Source organism: Sphaeramia orbicularis, chromosome 6 (assembly GCF_902148855.1).
Source record: "Sphaeramia orbicularis chromosome 6, fSphaOr1.1, whole genome shotgun sequence".
Lineage (NCBI taxonomy): Eukaryota > Metazoa > Chordata > Actinopteri > Kurtiformes > Apogonidae > Sphaeramia > Sphaeramia orbicularis.
In genome coordinates this window covers 30,724,406-30,748,279 of record NC_043962.1, presented here as the reverse complement: position 1 = coordinate 30,748,279, position 23,874 = coordinate 30,724,406, and the positions used below count along the sequence as shown (strand labels likewise).

General features: G+C 37.2%; 1 protein-coding gene across 1 annotated transcript in view; it reads left to right on the top strand.

Moving 5' to 3' along the window:
- The window catches only part of megf11 (multiple EGF-like-domains 11), an 84,787-nt gene extending 70,832 nt beyond the window's left edge, over positions 1-13,955 (top strand). The window contains exons 17-27 of the mRNA XM_030137543.1: positions 2,585-2,719; positions 4,969-5,097; positions 5,635-5,763; positions 6,359-6,487; positions 6,643-6,771; positions 6,874-7,110; positions 7,935-8,101; positions 8,209-8,272; positions 9,561-9,605; positions 10,297-10,503; positions 11,694-13,955. Of these exons, the coding sequence (XP_029993403.1) occupies positions 2,585-2,719; positions 4,969-5,097; positions 5,635-5,763; positions 6,359-6,487; positions 6,643-6,771; positions 6,874-7,110; positions 7,935-8,101; positions 8,209-8,272; positions 9,561-9,605; positions 10,297-10,503; positions 11,694-11,869 (1,547 nt within the window). The 3' untranslated portion in view covers positions 11,870-13,955. The remainder of the gene's footprint in view (positions 1-2,584; positions 2,720-4,968; positions 5,098-5,634; positions 5,764-6,358; positions 6,488-6,642; positions 6,772-6,873; positions 7,111-7,934; positions 8,102-8,208; positions 8,273-9,560; positions 9,606-10,296; positions 10,504-11,693) is intronic.
- The last annotated feature ends 9,919 nt before the right edge of the window (positions 13,956-23,874 follow it).

The window sequence follows — 23,874 nt, the reverse complement described above, 5'->3', positions numbered from 1 at the left end:
CTTTTTCTTTCAGCAACCTCTCTCCATGAGAATGTTTTTGAAGCATGAACACAAGCCTGAGACTCTGTCACAGTATTGACCTTGTTTTGATCTTTGAAGATGTATTGAAGGGCAAAAGAAGCTGAAGAGAACCACTCGTGTGTCCATCGTAACTGCTCGAGTACAAACCCTTCATCATGGCTATCAGTTAATCATGCCATCTTCGCTCACACAGTACCCCCCCCACCCCCCCACCCAAGACAGACACTGTCATACAAACACATACACTGGTCACCCCTCAACCCCGTCCTCAACAACAAACTCACAGTGGGAGATTCGCAGTCCTCGCCCAAGGCTCATCAGAGGGCGTTCTCACTGGGAGTGCTAGTTCTAGTTTCTGAGCGGGGTCTGTCTGAAGCCGCTCTCAAGTGATGAGCTCACTGATTGGGAGTGAAATTCAGAGCCACAAACCTGTAAACATCAATTTGAACGAAACGTAAGAGAGGGACTAAAACAAGCTGTGTCTGCCTGTGTTTGTTTGAGTGTGAGTGGAAATGATTACTCCCCCAAATTCAGTGTTTACACAGATAATATTCCCGTTAGGCGAAAACTCTCTAACTGCTTCTTTACTGTTTATCCGATTTAAGCTTTAATTGAAGGATTGCATGTGTCTCCACATGTTGATGGAGGTGTATCAAGCTCAGAGGTAAAGGAACTATATGTATGACTTCTACTTTAGAAGATTAAAAAATGGCCATTAAGTATTGGTAGAATAGATGTCAGGGTATTATACTACAAAACAGTGGCAGCTGCTGGTCTTTAACACAGGGGAAGCTCATCTTTTGGCTTCATCATAAAACTTGTATTATAGCAAAGCAATTCAAAAAAATGAGTGGTGCTATGCACAACAAACCCCACCCTTCACACATATTGTAGCTTATTTTGACATCAATCCAGCTGACGTCATCATATCTATGCATGTGGGGATGTCAGCATATCAATTGCATCTATATATGTGCCAAGTTTGAAGTAAATTGAAACAAAATTGATGTTTTTATAGACATTTGAAATTTCGTCCAATATGAGTAAATGGGAGAAAAAAGAGATTTAAAAAATTCATAAAAAATTTGAAATTTGGTTTTGGGTGGGATGATTTTATGCATTTAGCCAATGACCACCATGCATTGGAGAAAACCCCCACTTTTTTTTCACCCGCAGTGAAAAAAAAACAGCTCAGTGCTGCCTCTTAGACAATATTCTACAGTGTAGGCTACTGATATGAGAATGTATCAGGGAATTCGCGTCAGAAAGCAAACGATAAACAATTGACCAGAACGACATAACCATAAAATTAAGTGCATGCTTGTGCAGTTTTAATGTAAATGTAATGTGTATCTTTATTGTAAATTCAACAGTGCAATTCTGCCCATTCATCTCCATCTATAAAGCAAAAGAATCAAGTTTGATGCTAACATTGCACCATTTCTTCTCCACTGTTGAGTTTGATTATAAGGTTTACGAAGGTAAAAAGTTATTATGTATGTGATTATATTATCTTTTTAAGTTCACCATCTGCTGATCCACAGTTCAGAATAAACTTTGACTATAATTTGACCTTGTTTGGATGATTCCAAACAGATCTTTATTACACTTACTGACACAAACACAAACAAACCATATGGAAAGCAGAGGTGATTTTGTGTTATTACATTTTTGCATTTATGTTTTACTGTGGCTGTTTTATGTCTAAACAGAGCCAAGATAACAGAGCTATAATGTAAATTATTGGCTGCTGTTGCAGATGAAGACTATGAAACAGCCGTGTTATTTTGATCGTCTCTGAGTTTGTGTTTGAAGGAGAAAAACACTTGATGATACAGTATCACAGATGATTCACTGAATGATACAGTCTGTGGATACATGGCGTGCATTGGTGGGTTTTATAGCCGTGAGTGTGTTCTTGATTGTGTGAAATATTGATGCATAATGATATTTTTAAAAATATTACAAACTAAAAAGTCCAAACAAAGCCTGCACTTTTGGCCAAACACAGATCTGCTAATTTGTCAAAATTCCGCTGTTTAAATATACCTTTTATGAACATTTCCGTCAGAATTGTTTCCCCAAGTCACTGGGAAAATTAACATATAATAATTTTGCAGTGTTGAAGTTAATGTATATTTTTAATACAGCCTGAAGTTAATTATGTTTAAACTACATTTGAATAGCCTGGTATAGTTCACCTTATTTCAATAAAACAAGTATTATTAACACTTTCTTGTTTTTCTTGATATTTATAGATCATCAAGCTACTCTCAAGACTTTACATAAAACAGACTTTCACGATTCTCTTAACTCTTTTACTATTCCATCTCTGGCAGCAGATGAAATGGGAAGGATTACAATAAAGTCCGACTTCTCTGCTCTCTGCCTCCCATTGCTGTCTCTTCTTGTCTATTCTGCTTTAATACTACCAGCCTTGATTTTTTTCAGCATTCCCTTGTTCACTCTTGTCATGCCCTGTTTCGTTATTATATACCTCTTGTTCCATCCACGTTGTTGACTGAATCCCTCTCCTCTTCCTGCCATGCTCTGCGAGCTGCAGTCTGCTCTCCAGGGTTCTATGGGCACCGGTGCAGCCAGTCCTGCCCACAGTGTGTGCACAGCACTGGGCCGTGTCATCATGTCACGGGCCACTGTGAGTGTCTGTCCGGCTTCTCCGGCTCCTTGTGCAACCAAGGCAAGTAGTCTTTTTATGTCCCTTTGACCCCTATGTCGTTTTTTTTACTTTTTCACCTACTACAACACATTTACTTTGCAGTTGTAGTCATCGCATCTTGAAAAGGTTATGTAAAGTTTATATACATGACCTGACATTTTGTCTGGACAGGAGCTAAAAAAAATCTGCAGGGAATAATACAGTAAGCATATTAAACACAGAGCATTTAAAGATGATTCAGTGTTTAAAATGAGTATGTAGTCATAGTTTGTCCCTATAATTTCCCATAACATTAAAGGACAATTTATATATCAAATACATTTTCAGTTAATACATGACCTGATGCCTCTCCTACTTGGATTTAAGTCTTAAAACTTTCAGTGATGTCTATTAACTTTGCATTCTAGACTAATAAGAAAAAAACCCAAACATTACCTTCAACAGAACCCTGAGACCTTTTTTTCCCCAAAGCTACACATAAAGAGACAAAAAAGCTGCACATGTGAAGGTCTGTTGTCTCTGTTAAATCTACACAGCACAGGCAAACTTTTCTTTGTGTGTTTCCGCTGCATTGTTATCTTAATCACTTAGGAAAATCTTGCCAACACAAAACATCAGTACGTTTTTTCTTTATGATTTTTGTCTCTCACTATCTCACAATTCTCATTTTTATTTTCGCTTTAAGTGTATTTGATAATGATTTTACACTCAGAGAAAAAATTATTCATTTTGACGTATCTGTCTTTTTGCTCCAGCAGGCTTTTCTTTCAATTTTTAATAAAAATAAAAAACATTTTTTAAATTCTTTAAATTATAATAGATATTTTATTATAGAGAATACATATGTGTTACTTGTGGCAAGCCATGTTAATTCATTTCAGGTTTAAAGACAAGGTTTAAAGACAAGGTTTAAAGACAAAGAATTAATGAAAAATGTAGAGGGAACTCCATATAAGGTTATCACACATAAATCTATATGTGTTTTATTTTAATAGACTAAATTAATCTTTATTTTATTTATATGACAAGTTGCCATGGTTATTCTTTTTCTCTCTCAGCTTTGTGTGTATTAAATTATTGAATATTAACACTTGAGCTAATATTAACTAATGCATTTCTGTGTCAATGGTTTCTCCTTTGCCATAAATTGCAGTGAATGTCTGCTCTCCATCATAATGTTGAGACAAGACACCTACGTACAAATATACTGTAGACTTTACTTATAATAATTCACAATCAATTTTTTTATATATATAAATTACAGAAAAGCAGAAGGGAAGTTTTGAATTCTCTTTCATGGCTTTGAGCAATGTCTTACAAATAAAAGTTTAATAGGTTAGCTGAAGGAAGAGAAAAAGAAAAAACGAGCGCCAGTCCTAATTTGTCTGGTCTGTAATTACTAGTGAGCAGGCGTTAGGCCACGAGGGACGAAGGTGGCCAACAACATGCACATTCTCTTCTTGTCGAGCTCTGTTGGCGTCCTCGCTTGTCCTCCGTCCAGCACAAAGTCCCAGTCTAATGAAGCTCTCCTGGTGTGTTGAGGCTTGAATCCCCAGAAGCAGCGGTATGGGGGAGCCAACCTCATGGCCTAATGACAACCTGCTTGAAGAAGCTTAAAAGAGCTCTCAAGAAGAGGGGAAAGCCAGTTGAAATGTAATCATTAAAATCACCCCACATGAAAATGAGTTAGACCCATTTCTTTCACAGCCAGCTGCCTTATCTGATATTTCTAATGCTGGGCTATTCTCTTTATATGAGACCTTTGATGTATCTGCTGGTGCTGCATCTCGCTGATTCTGATGGTTAGATACACCTTGGTTCAATTTGTTCCGCCGTCCAACAGGAAAACACAATGGAGGTATCATTGGAAACGACATCTTTTATTGAAGAGTGCCGGAGAGCAGTGAAATATTAATTTCATAAAAAATGTATACAGTGGTCTGTGTACATGGTCTATTTTAATTCTGTGGCACATCAGTCATGCCACTCTGGTGAGTGGAAATGGGGCAGTCATGCCACTGGAGGCAGTGATTGACTCCTCCTTTTGTCTAAACAGATCACTTCACTTTGTGTCCACTTAAATAAAACAATATCATCCATTAGAGATATTTACACAGCCTTTCAGAGAATTAGTTTGTACAAATGTGCTTACAATAATGTGCCCAAGTTTAATGTCACAATGTTAATGGATTTTACCGCTCTTTGCATGCACTTGAAAATATTCAAATCAGTGTTGTTTTGCAAGGAGGTTTGTTCTGGGCGTTTTGCAGTTTGTCCAAGCGGCAGATATGGGAGGGCCTGTGGCGAGATCTGCCTCTGCACCAACAACGGCACCTGCAACCCCATCGACGGCTCCTGCCAGTGCTTTCCAGGTTGGATAGGAGATGATTGCTCTCAGGGTATGGCTCCCTTCCTTCATTCAACGTTTAACTTGTTCATTTCCTCTGTTTTTCCCCCACCTCTCATTGTCTGTTTCCACTCCTAATTTCTCTTTCACATTTACCTTCGTTCACATTAATCATTTTCATGACCCTACACATTCCAAGAAGTACCCTCAGCTCCAGCTGATGTAAAACACATAGCTTGCTTAAATGATTGTTGTAATGCATTATGCTCTTTGATTTACGGCACTGTAGGCCAAAGATCATTAGCAGAGCTTTGAGCTGTCATGCCATGGGAAATTGATGTGTGGTATTTTATTGCATTAACTACTTAAAGTAAAATAAGTTATGATCACAAAGGTGTCATATTAGTAGTATTTTGCTTTGGGTTATTCAATCTGACACATTCATCTCCTCTACATAAAAGTTATGGGCTGGGTCAAATATATTGGGTCAACATATTTGCTCTCAGCTCCATGTTTTCATGTATTTAACTTAGAGTGTGTGTAGGGGATGGAGTGTCCATAAGCCTGACTGTGTCTCTGGCGTCTGCAGCGTGTCCCTCTGGGCACTGGGGCCCTGATTGTCTCAACTCGTGTAACTGTCACAACGGAGCCCAGTGCAGTGCCTACGATGGGGAGTGCAGGTGCAGCCCCGGCTGGACCGGACTCTACTGCACACAGCGTGAGTCTCTCCCATACAGTTAGTAGATATACAGTGGCATCTACTGGCAGGCCCTCAGAACTGCAGGCAATTAAGTAAGAAGAAGAAAAGTTGTTTTTCTGAAACAACTGGGAAACTTAATGACATGACATTCATTTACAGGTTTTCAGAGAAAGCTACATCAGAATCAACAGTCTCTTCATCCATTTACTCATTATGCATTCCAGTCACTCATGCAGGGATAGTGCAGATCATTAACATCACTCCCCTAATTTGAATTCTATTATCTGTCACCCCAAGGGTTTTCTGGGGTTCTATAGTGTCATGTTCCTGGGATTTTGCATGGATTTTTTTTCCTCATATAGATTGTTACTCTTTCCAGTTGTCTTGCTTTTTTTTCCCACCTCTTTTTAATGTTAACAGCACAACCATCCGAAGCAGGAAACATTTCATTTTCATTCATTCACATTGTCCCTTATTGTGTATGCTGCAGAGCTATTGAGCAGAATTGATTTTCCTGTTCTCCTGCAATATGACCTTGACTCTTTACGTTGTCTTCCCCTCTCTTTGTCTCACCACCCCTCCCACCCCAATATTTTATACTTCTCTGTCCCAGGTTGTCCTTCAGGTTTCTATGGCAGGGACTGTTCTGAAGTCTGCCGATGCCAGAACGGAGCAGACTGTGACCACATCACTGGCCAGTGTGCTTGTCGAACAGGCTTCATTGGGACGAGCTGTGAGCAGAGTTGAGTAGACCTAGTGCATTTTAGCTGACCAAAATTATCCTGTAGATGAGTGTGGTGGTGGTGGTGGTGGTCTATGTTCTATAAACACTTTGGCTCCTGCTCTCTAAGTGCTTTAATTTTGATGGATTTAGTAATGCACCTCTCTCCCATGCAGAGTGTCCTGCTGGTACATTTGGATATGGTTGCCAGCAGCTGTGTGAGTGCCTCAACAATGCAACCTGTGACTATGTGACTGGAACATGCTACTGCAGCCCTGGTTATAAAGGCATCCGTTGTGATCAAGGTGAGAGGTGATCGTTAGGATCGAGCATTTCCGCTGTATTATCTCTCCTACACAGATGTGTACACAATGTTTAAAAATCCACTCTCTGTGTTTTCTCTGTAGCAGCTCTGATGATGGAAGAGCTGAACCCCTACACCAAGATTAGTCCAGCGCGAGGCTCCGAGCGCCAGTCTGCAGGGGCTGTCATGGGCATCATCTTTCTCCTCCTCATCATCATGGCCATGCTCAGTTTGTTTGTGTGGTACAGACAGAGGCAGAGGGATAAGGGCCATGAGATCCAGCCCAGTGTGTCCTATACACAAGCAATGCACATCACCAACACTGACTATTCTCTGTCTGGTAAGATGTTGTTGAAACTAATGTTTAGTTGTAGACATGAAAATGAAGAAATAGGCACTTGTTAAAACATGGGATTCCTATACTATAGAGAACTGTATGGAATGTATAGTCATTTTCAAATGTCTTCCAAGTACAGAAAAAAGAAAAGAGAATATGGGAGTATTTGTGTTTAAAGACTATTTCCCCCATTCTGTTTTTTTAAGTATGAAATTCACAAGACACACATTCTTAACTCGAGTAGAGCAACAGATATAATACTATTATATATAGAATTGAAAAAGTACAAGTGCAACTATAGAAGTACTAACAATCCCTTTTGAAGGACATTTCTACTGGCAGAGTTAAATGAACCAAAGATGATTAAACTGTTCCATCCTCAAATAAAATTTAAAAAACAATATACTGAAAATAATGAGTATTATCTTCGCTCCAGTGAGCAAATCAGTTTTCAGTGTCAGCAAAAGAACTTGAAACATTGCGAGATATTTTTTCTGTGGTCCAGTCTCTATGCCGTGCCTGTTTTATTTCTGTCATAATGTTGTGTCAGTGATTCGTTGTCAATTGATTAGTATTAGCAGGAATGCCTAAGAAAAATTCTTCTGGCAATTATGTGTAAAATAGCTAGAAATGTAAGATGTATGCTAACCATTCAAGGTTAAAACCATTAACTATGTATCGTCAGAAAACAAATATAGTCTGAAGAATGTACTGAGAAGTCTAGAAAGTTGAGTTTCGAAAAGTATGTATTTGAAAGTCACCTGTAAATGAACTTTTATTGTCAATATTCAGTTTCAAACCTTTAAATCTGCTGTGTAAATCCTCAGAGTGTGGCAGCACTGTAGCGATGAGGTCCAGTGCTGCTGAGGTTAATCAGAGCCAGAGCACCACCAGCAGCGGCCAGTGCTTCTCCAACCCCAGCTACCACACTGTGGCCCAGTGCAATGTTGTCTCAACCATCTCCAGCAACCTGGATGGCACTCTGACCCTCAAAGTATGGCCACTCTCCACGTGTATTCACAAAAAAGAACAGATCATCGAAGTTCCCAAACCACTGCTGTAGTGCAAAAGCAACACCAAACTGTGCTCTTCTTTTCACAGTCAAGCACCCTGAAAAGCAGAAATGGCTCTGAATGGAGAGCATACTGCAATCTCAATGACCTAGGTCAGTGTCCCTCGCTCTTATCGTGACACACCACATGCATTTTGAGTTCTGACTTTGTAGAATTGACATTTGAAGGGCAGTGGCACATGTGGTGCTTGTGGAAACTTCACATTGGCACTATTCTGGACACATCTCACCTGCTGTGAATGAAGATGAAGCAGGGGTTTCTAGTTAGACATAACCTTTGCTCTGATTTTGAAAAGATATGCGAGTAGGACAGAAAAAGAAGTGCAGTGGAGGTGAATAGGGGTCACCATGTGCTCATTAGTGGTCCTTCACTTCCCGAAGTGGCAAATTCCTCTATAATGACTTATATTCTGTGGATTATAGAACATTTGGATTGATAAAACATTTATTCAACGACAGATTATTAATCGATTTAGATAGATTGATTAACTGATCGGGAGAATGAAATGATGCTGACAGAACATTTTATAGACTACTACCATCGGCAGAATTTACCATTTATAATGGCCATTGGCTAATATCAGGGTTTTCAACTCTTACTGATTTTGGCTGAAATAAAACTGCAAAAGATAAAAATTGCTCCCACTTTGATTTTCTATGGTAAGTTTATTGTTCAACATTAGGGAGCAAATGTTGAGTTTGATATGTGATTGAATTTATTTAAGTGTTTATGCCTTTGATGTAAATATTCTATTCAGCCATTGTTTGGGTTCTAATGAAGAGTTAATGAAATACATCAGTATATTTTAGACATGCATAATGTGTTTTCTGTGTAAAAATATTTGATAGGAAGGGTTAATACTGTTTTATGTTGGACTTTAAAAATCCACCATCGGTCAACCTCTATTATGTTGTTTTTTTTTTTTTTTTTTTTTTGAGACATACTTTGCAAATTTTGGTCTGCAGTTTATTCTATGTCATGCTTGACTTCATTGTTATAAAGACATCCTGAAGAGCACTTTTCCAATTTTTGTTAAAGCCTCCAGCAGATCCATCATGATGACAAGTCCCTCTCAAATAAATCTTGTACAGTATATGCTTTCTCATGTGAAGTAATAGATCGATGTACTCATCAAATGCCAACGCAAGCTTAACACCATTGTGTTGTTGTTTAGGACATATCCATTTATGACTACAGTTGATTATGTAAGCTTGTAAGCCTCAGGGGGATATGATAGTAAGCGGATGAAACACGTAACAACTGCTCATAATCACATTCTTCATATTCTTGTACAATGTACATCAGTGAGACATTTTATATCAGTCTTCACATATGACTAAATATGTGGTGTTTGACCTAATGTTTTGATATTTGTTACAGATGTTCAACAGGGGGAGACACAGACGCAGAGGGGCTCCAGAAAAGGTAATTAATATATAATATCATTGTGTGTGTTTAATATAGTGTATGTGTGTGTGCAGACAGATACTGCATGAGGAATAAAGTTTCGCTTTATCAGCACCAGTAATACAAAATTATTTTATGCACAACAGCCTCTGCATCAGTTCTCCCATTTGGTTGCAACTCCCCTCTGAGAGTACTATTTCTCTGACCCAAAATCCCATATCCTTATATTCTCCATGATTTATGTGAAAACTCTCTGCACTTTGGACAAGATCATGGTGGGCTGAGGTTTTGTTCCAATGGTAATTGCTCTCTATGGCTCAGTGCCCGATACGTCATTTTGTCTCCCACACTGTGCAGTCGGTGGTGAATGTGGGGGACCCAGGGGTGTGAAAAGTGGTCTGAAGGAGCTCTGCCGCGGTCTCTAATGAGGCCTCTTATCAGGCTGATGAGACTGTTATAGATGAGATGAGCCTTCCACCGTCTCCCCTTTGTACTCTGATTACTATATACCCCCATTAGTCACCTGTCGGAGACAAAAGAAGTACAACTTCTGAATGGCAATGAATTTCTTTGTCATTCTCTAGACCACATATTAATGTAAATGTAAATGTTAGTTGTAATATCACAGCGTGGCTTTGATAACAGTGCTATGAATCAATCTCTACAGCTTTGTTGATTCTGAATAAGTCCTTGTCTCACTCTGCTGCAGATTACATCAAGAGCTCCATGTGCAGCAACAGCTCCTGTTCCCTGAATAGTGAGAATCCATACGCCACCATTAGAGACCCACCAGGGCTGACTTGCAAGCACACAGAGAGTAGCTATGTGGAGATGAAGTCCCCCTCCCACCGTGAAGTGCCCTTTGGAGGCACTGCCACCCTCCTGGGCAGTGCAAGCAGGAATGTCTATGATGTTGGTGAGTGTGTTGTTGCGCTGGTGTGTGGGGCTCAGTGGGGTCCTGCTGCTTATGGCCTGTCTGGTCATGTCCCCCGCTGTGAGCCTGTACAGACTTTGTAAGTCTTGATAAGAGGAAATGTGAGCTGCTTTTGTATTGCATGCCCCTTACTCTACTCCTTTTCCTTCAGCCTGTGCCTGCCTTTCTTAAGCTTTAGTGTTCCTCAGTGGTGGAAGGAGTATTTAGAACCTTTGAAAGTATTCCACATTTAGAAAACGTTTTGCTTTCAAACCTTACAGTGCTGTAAATGTATAAGGTAGAGCTCTTCTGAACTATTTTACATACTGTTTGGTGGTGTAATCTACAGTGCATCGTATTATGTAAGACCATCACAAGATTGCACCATCGCTGTCCTGTGAGAACCATGTATCTCTGAAGTGTCAACTTTTCATGAGAAACACAGCTCTGTTTTCAGCTTGGTGATGATGCTTTTTCCATCTAAACCAAGTTGATTTTTTTAAAGTGTTTATTTATCTTAAGTAAGAATGCTTTCCTTCAGTTTATTACAAATTTTCATATCCAATATTAAATTTTGGGATTTTTGGAATTGGTACGTTTTTTTATCCAATATCTTTAGAAGTAACTACTTGAGCTCTGATACATTGACTGTGGTCACATTCACTGTATCTGACTTCCTGAGTAATAACTTAGCAACAGTGAAATAAGAAAATAACGTGTTTACTTGATATTGTTATTAGTTATATTTTGAAGACTTATATTAGATATTGTTCTAATATTTTATTATTATTTGATTTGAAAGTTTTGAATAGAGTATTATATAGAGTTAACTCAAAAATTACATTTTCTGCGAGAAGTGTAGTATATTAGTTCCAAATAATTGTTTATGGGTTACTTTGATTACTGGCAATCACCGTCTGCCTTGGAGAACAATGGTTTTCAACGGACAGGAAAGGCCTGAAAATGTGCAAATTGAAGAGTAGCTAAAGCTGTTAGGGAAATTTACTGGAATAAAATGTCTAATATTTGCTTCTAGAATGTGGATCTGAGAAGTGCCAAGTTTCATAAAATGAAAAACATTGAACTACATTTGTACTAAAGTGTAATTACGTGGGTAAAAGTTATATTCCACCACTGGTGTTTTTTATACCTCTCCTTTCTTTCCTTTTCCCATCTTTTCCAAATGATCACAGAGCCGACGGTGAGCATTCTGCAGGGACCCAACGGAATGGCCACCGGCTTCTCTCAGAGCCCTTATGACCTTCCCCGCACCAGCCATATCCCCAGCCACTACGACATACTGCCCATGCGCCACAGCCCCACACACACACCTCCGCCGCCCCCAGAAAGCCCCAGCTCCCTGCTCTAGACCACACACACACCCTGACAGAGCACTTGGGGCCTGTAAAGTTCAACCAACTTTCAACCGGTGGCCCGTCTTCTGTCTGTGTGTCGAATTAGATACTGAAATGTTGAGATGGAGGGACAGCCACAGCTCCTCTGGACCCTCTCTTTGACTCCCTCTCTCACACTCTTTCTGCGTTTATGAAGGAGGGAGGGGAGGAAAGAAAGAGTGTACCACACACCAGCGACCATTCACCTGTTTTATTTTCCTATATAACTGATCAAACTGCTGCCTGCCTGGCCTATTTATGGACCTTCTGAAGTGGAACCTAACGAATCCATACAGTGCAAAGGGTGGCACGCGTGGATTGGGCGGCCATATTATTTACAGAGAAAATCTGTCCTTACTTGTTTTTAGCCCATGATATAGGCTTACAATTCAAGGGCAGCCAAGTGTTTATAATGTCTACTGAACAGAGAGGTAATTTTCTCCATAGGGAGTTAGGTATAATAAGCCTGGACAAGTCAAACCAGGCAAACATTTATTATATACTGATATCAGAGTTTATGGTTTGTCCTTGTGTGCTGCAGCTGTGCAATACAGCTGAGATGAGGTATTATTGTGAGTGGTGAAAAAATGTGCAGTTAAAGGCAGAACATGGAAACATAGCGAGTCTAAATGATGAAGCATGGATAAATAGTAAAATAATGTAACAGTCCTTAGTTCACTGTTATCCAGTAAAGGTCACACAGATAATACTTGTGATCCCAGTCTGTAACAAAAGAGATTTGTCTGATTTTTAGTGTAAACGAGGCCACAGACTGCCAGTGAATCTGGACCTGTGTCCAGGTCAGCAGAGTTCATGCACTGTTGCATTAATGAGATATACATGCACACAGCAGGCCTCAAGTTTGGATTTCCCCCACTTGGATGAAATAATCTGAGCTTGTGTTGTTTTCTATGTGAAATAATTTTTTCTTGCAAATGTCTTAGTTTACATTTTTGAAATACTGGGTGTTAAGAAGGGATTGCTTTGACTTTTATGTTTTGTATTTAAGAAGATATTTGCTTTATTTATTAATTTATATTAGTGATGGTGACGTTTATCAGCGTGACACTAGAATTTAAAAAAGAAAAAAAAAGATGAGCATGATCAGATAATGGATACCCACTGATGTAGATAACACACAATTTATTATGTGATATGATCAGTGTCATTTTGTGAACCATTTTTGAAGATACTTAAATTGTTATTTATCTCTCACTCTTCTCTCTCTGTCAAAATGTAAATTCAGATAAGGTTTCATCTGACCAAGACAAGCATACCCTGTGCAGAAATCACAAAGGGAACCATGTGTAAAAACTCCATTTATAAAATATTTTATGTTTGTATCAGGCTAATTAGCTTCTTAATTTATTGAACTAATCTTATTCCTTCACTATGTGAATTCCATTTCACCCTCTGTAGAAGCAATAACATGTTGACAATCGATGCCCAGACAGCATTTCATTAGTGCTGGACATTATGCCATTTTTGACTGGTGTGTTTGACAGTGGATCATATTTTATGTGACTGTTTTTGCTCTAAGGAAGGTATTTCCAGTTGCTGTCATATCAATGCTGCTTGTTGTTTTGGTAAATAAGTTTCAAATTAAAAGCCTATTCTGCCATCAGAAACTTGTTTTAGTCAGGTCAATACCTTGAATAGACAGAAAGGAAAACGTGCCAACATTTTTTGTGTCAGGTGGGGTATTAGACACAATGTGTTGGCCTTCATCTGTTGCTTTTGATAGTGAAATGTCATGACAGGCAAGTTCAAGTGTTGACAGGACTGTTTGATGTTGTTGTGTGAACGATTCCCCGGTAACAAACAAATGAGAAATGTTAATCGTGTTTGTTACCGGCTGCTTACAGTTCCTGACCTACTTCTGCCAAGTGTCAGTACTATCAAGGGTTGATTGGTGGGGAAATTACAGCCACGCTTATTTTTGTAAACATTTTCAGGTTAAGGAATACAGTCATTTGGTGCTTTTATGCTAAACAGATTTGTTGCTGCTAAGATGCACCATCGCACTGTACATTTACTGTATTTTTATGCTTCAGTTCACACTTCACAATTACAGATTTAATGGCATTTCAGGAAATAGAGCATTTCTACAACTTTTTAATAATTTTCACATATTGCAAATGTGTTAACATATGTGGGTATTAATATTCTGGTGAATCAGTACTGACTTTTTTTTGTATTTTTAATAAATATCATGTTGCGTGTTTGAAATATGAATGTAAATTAAATGTAAGAGGGTTATGCTCATAGACGAGACACAAAAGAACGAAAAACACAGTATTGTCTATGGAGTATATGTCCTGTTGATTCAGTCTTTAGCATTTGTGCAGAGTTTAACATATTACTAATTTTTACTGGCGACACTGTGAATTGTTCCCAGAACTTGACTACAGTCTTCTCAAGTTTTATATTTTAGCCTTCAACCACAAAATTCTGATTGAAAATGTGTATATCGTAAAACAAGTGTACTTTAATGTGATATTAAAGATAAATTATGTAAAGAAGAGGTGTAACTGTTCATCAACGTAGATGGTGACAAATTAAAACAAAAATCTAATTAAATGAGAATGAATTATAATGAATGCAGATGCTTCCACACGGATACACAGCATGGTACAATTGAACAATCAACATCCAATCATACTCTGTGGTATGTATAACATACTAAGCAGCACCAATTGATTCCAATGACAAGAGAAAAAAATTAGAGAAGATTTAAGTTCCTTTGAAAGAGGTTGGGACACTCAACTCTGCACTGCTCAACTCAACTGGCTATTGTTTCAATACTAATAATGACTGAAGTGACATCACCATCTATAGGAAAGGCATTAGTGACTAGAAACTGAAGTCGACTGTCCATTTGATGACCATGATGTTTATGCATCAATGCAGTAAGAAAGGAAAACCACAAGAGCATATATGACTGTGGATGTCAATGCAGATCATGATCAGATTGACAACAAGAGCAACCTGTCTGCAGTTACAATGATGGATGCACATGTGAGAGATCTGTTTTGAAAAAAAAAAAAAAAAAAAAAAAGGTGTAAAGAGATGTGTATGTTATTGACTTGTAATGGATGTGTTTATGTAAGAAAGGCAGAAGATACAGGCTTGAATGCTTGACCCCTGCAGTGATAGGATCTGGAGCCACCTGTTCTGCTGTGGGGTTAATGTTTTGCTGACATATTCTGCACCCTCGTGTCCCCAAAGAAGGATGTATCACTAAAAATCAATGCAAACTATATCCTTTATCCACTGATGAAACATTTCCGTTCTGATGGGAATGGTCTCTCTTCCAGGATGACAACGCCTCCATCTGCAGGGCACAAGAGGTCACTGAAAGGTTTGATGAGTGTGAAATCTGTATCATGTGTTAAGGCCTGTACAGTCATCAGATCGCAACCCTTTTAAACACTTATGGGAAATTTTGGACCAATGTGTTAGACAATGCTTTCTTCCACTTCCATTAAAGCACCAAATAAGGGAATATCGTTCACAAGAATTACAGTCAACCCCCAGGCAGAGTTCAAAGACTTGTCAAATCAATGCTAATGCACATTGAAGCTGTTCTGAAGGTATACGGTGGAATAACACTTAAAGTAAGGATGACTGGGATTTCAGAGAAGCTGCAGGACTAAACCACAGCAGAAGATCTCTAGTTTTCCCCTCCAGTAGAAAGGTGCTCCACAGATGATGGACATGCCGGGTAGCTGACAGCAAACAAGCCTAAAGTGATGCCCTACTGAAATGAAATGCAGCCTGTAAATCAAGGAGCTAATGGACCAAACAGCTGTGCACTTCAGAGAGCGCAGGAAAGCTTGAAAAGACAAGGTCACTGCAGTGAGGTGAGCAATTTCGATTTTGCTGCTTGTTGATAGTTCTTTCAATACAGAAATGACTTATCTGATTTCTGACGTCTCGCCGAGGACAGAGTGTAAAAGACAGCAACGACGCAGAGATTTCATTTTAATTAATAGATGTCAGACTGTGAGGTGGGCAGAAATTGAGAGGTGAGAAGTTCAGGCTGTGAAAATCTGATTCCTCCCAGCATGCCATTATAAGAAGGAAGTGCTGAAACCACTCCTCATTCTCAAATACATGGTATTATTAGTGTTCCTGGAAGGCTGGTACTGCCTTTCATAAGTGTCACTTTGACATGTTGTAAAAAGAAGGAATTCTAGCTTTTCTGAGTCGTGGCTGATTGGGCAGCTATTCTAGATGTCATATATCTTTGAATTTATAATTATAATAATGTACTTCACTTTCTGAAGATGACTCTTACTGATATTCATACACCATATACCACTCATACACTCATTCATACACCAGTGTGCGTGAATGGGTGAATGTGAGGCTTTGTAAAGCGCTTTGGACACCATGAAGGTGTAGAAAATGCACTATATAAGTACAGTCTATTTACTACCATTTTACCAACAGCTTGCTGCAAATACAATAAATCATTTTTAATTTTTTAGTGTTATCTGTCTCAGAGGGACTTATTTCTTTACAACACATCAAAATTTTACTTGAATAAATATAAATAGATAAATATAAGTCTCTCACTGAAGTAATTCCATTTATGAACTAAATAAATACACACACCTTCAGAGCTTTGTGTTACCTCTGTGTTTTTCTTCAAAGTAATTCTCTGAAAACATTTTAAAAGTTTAATTCAATAAAAAAAGTAACATCCGCAAAGCTGAGAACTCAACTTGTAGAGTCAAAACATCCATTTTTAAAGTAAATGCTTCTCACTGGGTTCATATACTATGACTGTTATTGGTGGAATAACTCACTCTCTAAAATATATAATACTCCTTTCCTGTCGAAAGGCTGAAAATTAAAATGTTTTAATATGTACTAGAGTGAAGAAGAAGTGCAGATACCTACTTTACGAATGCAACCCTTAGGCATAATCCTTTCTGCTGCAGTCACTCTGTCAGCTATATCTTTCAGCAAAGCTGTTTTTCACAGAAGCTGCCACTGGGAAAAGGCTATACCTCTAAATGCTCCGACAGAGCCGCACCTTTGGTTTATTCTCGAGAGGTTGCGCCTGGATGCTGACCACACTCCTGCTTGATAACTTGTCACTTTCACTTTTGTCTGACATCTGCTGTTGAGCACCAGTGTGTATAATTTCTGTGGATAAAGGAAAACTGATGTGAACATAACATATTTTAAAGATGACTTGCACATAACTACTTTAGTAAGGTGAAGTTTTTATTAACACAACTAATCAGCCATCAGGACTTTAATGGTCCTATTTACACTTGCACACCTCTGTTTGACTGCACTTTGCTTTGCAGAAAATTGACTAAGTCCACAGCAGAGCTCAGCTGCAGATCCTTATTGCAGTCACGTCTGGCTACAGGAACTGGGGATTCATCCTAGAAGTGCTGGATCTTTACTTAGCCATTCTTAATGCATAATCAGTATTCATCACAGTTAGGCTGATCATCTTCTTCTGTGTCATGACTGCTACAAAAATCAGTCCAAAATGACATGACAGACATGACTCTACACAATAATCTGAGGAAGATTAGATTTAGAAGATTTGAAAAAGTGAAAGAAAAGTCAAATAAGGACAAAAGCTTAGTCTGAATCAATCTAACAGCAGACATCAATAATGGAGGAGAACACTGTGGACAGAGTTCACTGAAGTTAAGAGCTGAATGTGCCCAGACATGACAGACTGTAACAAAGACAAAAAAACCCAAACAAAAACAAAACATGTATACCAAGTGATGCCAGGCACAACAAATCCCACCCCTCACACATGTTGTAGCTTATTTTGGCATCAGTCCAGCTGATGTTGTCATGTCTATTTGTGTGCTGATGTCAACATATTGCATCTACATATGTGCGAAGTTTGAAGTAAATTGAAACAAAATCAATGTTTTTATAGACATTTGAAATTTCGCCATTATGAGTAAATGGGAGAAGAAAAAAGATTGTAAAAATTCATTGAAAATTTTTAACTTTGACCTACTTTTCCCAAAATGTAACCACAAATATTCTAGGTCACTGGCAAACTATAAACCCAACTTGTTGTGAATTCAACCAACAGTTTTGCTGCTACAGACATGGGAAATTTTACCCATTATAAGTAAATGGGGAAAAAAAGATGAAAAAAAAAAATTTAAATTTAAACTTTGACCTACTTTTCCCAAAATGTAATGACATCTATTCTGAGTCACTGGCAATCTATAAACCCAGTTTGATACAAATTCAACCAATAGTTTTGCTGCTAGAGTGTTAAACAAACAAACAAACAAACCAAACCAAACCAAAAACAAAAACAGTACCCCTTACCTCCCCTTCGGGGGGCGGGGTAATTATCTCAACCATCTCTACCATCCATAATGAAGGCTCAGGGCTAATGGTCTACATACTATTTTCTGTTTTTTTGTGTGTAATGCACAATGAATTAAAACATTTTAAATTATATATATATACATATATACATATATATATATATATATATATATATATATATATATATATATATACATACTATATATACATATATATATATATATATATATATAATAATATATAACAATAATAATAATAATATATATATATTATTATTATTATTATTATTATACTGTAAATTAATAGAACAAGTTAAGGTAGTTTAAAGAAATATTAAGTGACACTGAATTCCACATTTATGTCTTAAAATCTAACCAGTTTTAGCAAAAGACAATGACAGTGTTAAGTAGAATGTATAGTGTTGAGTAGGCTTTAATCTGGTTAATGAAAAAGCAAATTAGGTATTTCAGGAGTTTCTCAAGTTTAAAGTTTGCATAGCATTTTCTTTGTGCCATTTACAATATTTTGAAGCCTGATGAGCTGTCAAAGCTGTTTTTACTGTTTTGAAAAATATAAAAGACATTAAGTTGTGGAGGTAAATCTAACTAAAGTTTACTCAAACATTTATTTTAAAAAAGTACTATCCAGTGAGAGTACATTTGATCGACACCAAAAATAGTTTAATAGTTTTTGAACCATAATCCAACTCAATATTATGGTCTTTTTGCTGCTATACTTTTTTGAGTTACCAAGATCCTTTTTTGCAGTGTAGAGTAAATGTGAAAGTCTTTTTTTTTTTTTAGTTTTTCATTATCATCTACATCATAAACGCAAACAGAGCCTCTTTACTGAGGTACAGTCAGCAGGAAAAGACTGCTGATAAATTCACAGAGATGTAGTCATCATTTCTGAACAGGAGGGGTTTTACCTAGTTGATACCAGCTTCTGTATGTGGATACTTAAATCAGCAGTATTTCAGGACACAGTCCTACTGCAGGGTTGTTCATCATTACACTGACTATTTTTGCAGTATATACATCATTTCACTCTCAATTGTTCAGCAACTTGCAAAGTCACCATCCATAACCTGAGCCATATTATGCATCAAGGCCTCATAAATCATAATTGTGTGATTCCTGATGCGTTCAACAATCACGCTATGTTGTTGTCAGTCTTTATTATGTCACCATTTTATTTTTCCACTTCTGTAAGTTTTTGGCTTGCTACTCCTTCATATCCACTCTAATTTGAGCTTCAACTACTTCCACATATGTTCAGCTAGAAACTCCATTCATACTTTAACCCATAAGAACCCAGTGTGACATTTGTTTCAATTCCCAAATGATTTTTTTTCTATATTTAACCATCCTTAAGTGATTTATCACCATTTATTGTAATATTATCTTCTGCATTTTGTGTCTTTTTCTGTGAAAATCAGGCATTTTCCTACATTTAATTTACTAATCATGCACATGTTCATAAAAACTCAGATTAAAGTTGAGGGCTATTACGTCAAAAAGAGAGAAAACTGAAGAAAAAGTGACTTTTTCAGTAAAATATGTCATTAATTGAACATAAACCAAGCATTTCCATCCACTGTCATTGATCCAACTCCATGAGTTTTACTGGTGAATCAATGTTGTGGTTTCCACAGTAACTACGGAGCCCCTGAATGTCCAAATGGGTCATATCTGATGACCATGAAAACATGAAAAATATGCATTTTACACCAATTATTTGCATGTTTTGATAGGATTAGTGGATCAATAGGTATTAAGCTGTATATATCATTAGATGATTTTGGTAGTTGGTGGATGTTTGGGTCTTCATGGGTTAAACAAGTCACAAGACTTTCAACTTTTATATTATTATTCAGGGTTGGTGACATCATCGATGAAGCCATCCACTGTCGCTTAAGCTCTTCAAATTTTAACAAAAATTCCTCATTTAAACTTTTATATTATTCACAAACTTCTCTTTGATACATAACTTTAATACCCAAAACGTAGAGACATTTGTGCTCTTTCACTGAGTATACTTTTTAAAGCTGTGCGACTTATACTTTTTGAAAATGTGAGCCTCGAGCAGCAGGTGGTCCCTTCACCTCCCATTCACTTTCACAAATCTGAAGTGTAGATGCTCAGGGGTTTTCTAACTTGTGATGAATCACTAATTTTTCAGAAAAAACCTACTAGTGTGTTAAATGGCTCCTGTGTCTGCAGTGGTCAGGAGCTTTTTGGGATATCTTGTATCCCTTTACCCTTGGAAGCCTCTGTTTGGCTGCTTTCTCTGAGGGAAACTCAAAGGCTGAGCACAGACACAGAGTGGAGTGTGTCTGTGAGTAACCCGATACCACTGTCACAGCGGGTTTCTATGGCAACAAAGCTGATTGTGATTGGCTAATTACGCTGCCTTATTTTCAGTAGATCTCCATAAACCTTTATAGAGGACATTTTAATTTGGTGGACATTTGGTGGATTCAGTTCTGATTCATTTATTGTGGATAAGCAGTTTAATTCAGTTTGACCTGTTTATAAGTTAAAACCTACCGCTGTAATGTCACAAATCAAATCCATCTGTGTCTGAAACAAACACATGAATACATGTGTACACCTACACTGACTGCAGCTGACCACCAAAATAAGAGCCCACATATGTAAAAATAGTTTGTATGTTATATAATGAACCAACTTTCTTTCTTTCTTTCTTTCTTTCTTTCTTTCTTTCTTTCTTTCTTTCTTTCTTTCTTTCTTTCTTTCTTTCTTTCTTTCTTTCTTTCAACCTCCCCAAAAGAAATAAATAAAACATTTTAAATGTTATGTCAACCACATTTCATCTTCATTCCAGCTTCAGCCATCATCAGTAATCACACACAATTCCTGCAGAGATTGGAATTGATCTAGTTCCACTTACAGTCACAAATGGCTTCAGGGTGCTACGTTAGAAAATTGTTTAATAGGTCATTCATTAGTCCTTATTCTATTTAAGTACATACAATTATTGGATTATTAAAACTGAGGACAATAGGCTGCATGGATTGACAGTGTTGTTCTGTGCTCTGGCCACAAGGAACAGCTGTGGTCATGTGGAAGAGTGGCAAAAAAATGAAATAAAAGTTATTGAACTGATTAAGAACCAGTTAATTCAAATGTCCATGGGTGTAGTGTTTCTACTTGTTTGTTCAGTAACATTAAGGCTCTATATGTGGTTCCGTGGTGTAAAGGTTAGCACTCTGGACTTTGACTGCAGTAATCTGAGTTCATATCTCAGTGGGACCTAATTTCTGAACTTCAACTTTCAGGAGGAAATGGGCAAAGAAAGTACAGCTTCCATTTTTTTTTTTTTTTAAATTGAATATAATAATACTATACTATTAACATTATTTATAATATTAATTTAAGAATGTCTGTTTGGATTTGTTCCTCTGGGTGATTGCTACTTGAACACTTCGCCATTTCTGCACTTAATCACAGCTTTTCAGATAATCATTAGACCACAGGTGATTTTTCTGTAAAAATTCAACAGAGCTTTAATGGCTTTTTGACTTTCTGGTCTTGCAGCAAAAATGGTGTCTATTGCTTTTCAGCAAAATATGTTCTCATTTTACATGCTAGTTATTACTGTAACTTATGTCATTATTAAATATGTAAAGCAAATAATTCATGTGTCTTTTATCATATTTTACCTCACATTTGCATACATTTGCACACCCTGACAGGTTAACAAGTTGCATTTATGTGCAATATTGGTTTTCCGTTACTGTGTTAAATTATAATGGCTATATAATATGAAGTCATTTATTCAAGGTTTTTATTTGATGAATTGATGCCACAGTTTATTTGTGTTGAGAATCTGAGCTATATTTACCATGGCTATCCTCAGCCATTTTAGATTTATGTTGTCATTATTTCTGTTTTGCAGCTAGACCAATAAACTTGAAGGCTTTTACTGAAACATCCATAAAATTTACTATCATGAACAAAAGGGGACAATGTAATGAAATGCTTGACAGTCTTTGTTAGTTACTTAAAGAAAACTCTTCTGTCATCAATGAGCCTTACAAAATATACATAAGAAATGCCACATTCAATAATAAGTCATTTTCTTGATTGAATATATATAAAAATTATGGCTATATTGACCCAAGAAGTTGTTGAAATGGCATATAACAGAAACTTTTAATGTTTCTGCGTGATAAGGAAATCTTAGAAGAATATGATCGTGGTCTTAATGGTCTGGTGTCAGGTTTTCAGTCTGTATCCAATTAATCTCACAAAGAAAAATGAAAACCCAGACAGACTGCTGCTTCTGCTGCTGATGAGGGCACAGAGTACTCACACTGTTATTCAGACTCTAATGGTAATTCATATTTATTTAATTTTTTATTCAATTAGACATGCTCAAATGGAACAAATGGACTCATGAAAAAAATGAAGGACAAAAGATTAATCACCCACTCTGTAAACTTAATATTAAGCTATCTCTTAAGTTATATCTTAGATGGAAACTTTTTATAATGTGTATGAATATGTTATGTGTTGATTTTCCTACCTGTGAAATAAACACTGAACATATTGCAATGCCAATAAATTGTGGTCATCAATATTTTATGGTACCCCAGGTAAAACATAAATATTTCTAGAGACATAACTTGGTCATTTGTGTCTTTCCGCAAACCTGTGTGTCTAGTAATCACCACACAAGGGCAGTAGAGGGCAACACAATAGGCCATGCTTTGGCCTGCCATGTGTTTGTTCAGCTATGGAAAAATTAAATGTTAACAACTAATGAGATCATATGAGACAACCTGCTTAATTTTAATTATGCAATTTTTATTATAAATATAGATAGATAAGAGCATTTATTGTGCCATGAGGAAATTATTTTTCACAGCCAGTCACAAAATGTGTCATAGTAACAGAAGACCATACATAATTACACACAAGGATTGCCATAAGGTTACAAGCTGGGTTGTGGGATGATCTGAGTGATTGGTTAGTGTCTGTGCAAGGTGTGTGAAAGCTCTGTCCTTGAGTTGTGAAAGTTCTGGAATAGGGTGGTTAATAATTATGGATGCAGTATATGATTGCTGTGAGTATTTTTTCTTGTTGGTGATGAAGAAGGCTAACAGGACCACATGTATTATCCCAACTCATGTGTAAAAAAACATGCCATATGGTTTTGTCACATAAAATATGAGACTGGTATCTATTGATTTATTTACAATTGACTATGAATATTGATATGAATATCACTAAATTGAAGCAATAAAATGACATATATCACTGAGTAGAGCTAAAAAACAGCATAAGGGATAGGAAGAGTTTTTTTTTTTCTTTAATGGGAAAGCAGACAATAAAAACTTCAATCTTAGTTACTTGACTGTTATTTTGTGAAGTTTTAAGAAGTTTAGGACCTCTTTTCTTTCTTTCTTTCTTTCTTTCTTTCTTTCTTTCTTTCTTTCTTTCTTTCTTTCTTTCTTTTTTTTTCATGTATTTATTTATGTTTTTTTGGGGGGAAGATTTAAGTTACATTGAGCATTTGAATATTCAGTTTCAGAGGCATTAAGCATGTCCCATTCTTCCCATCCCATCCCCTCACCCTCCCACCCCTGGTCCTACATGACATACTTGATGATAGTAATAAA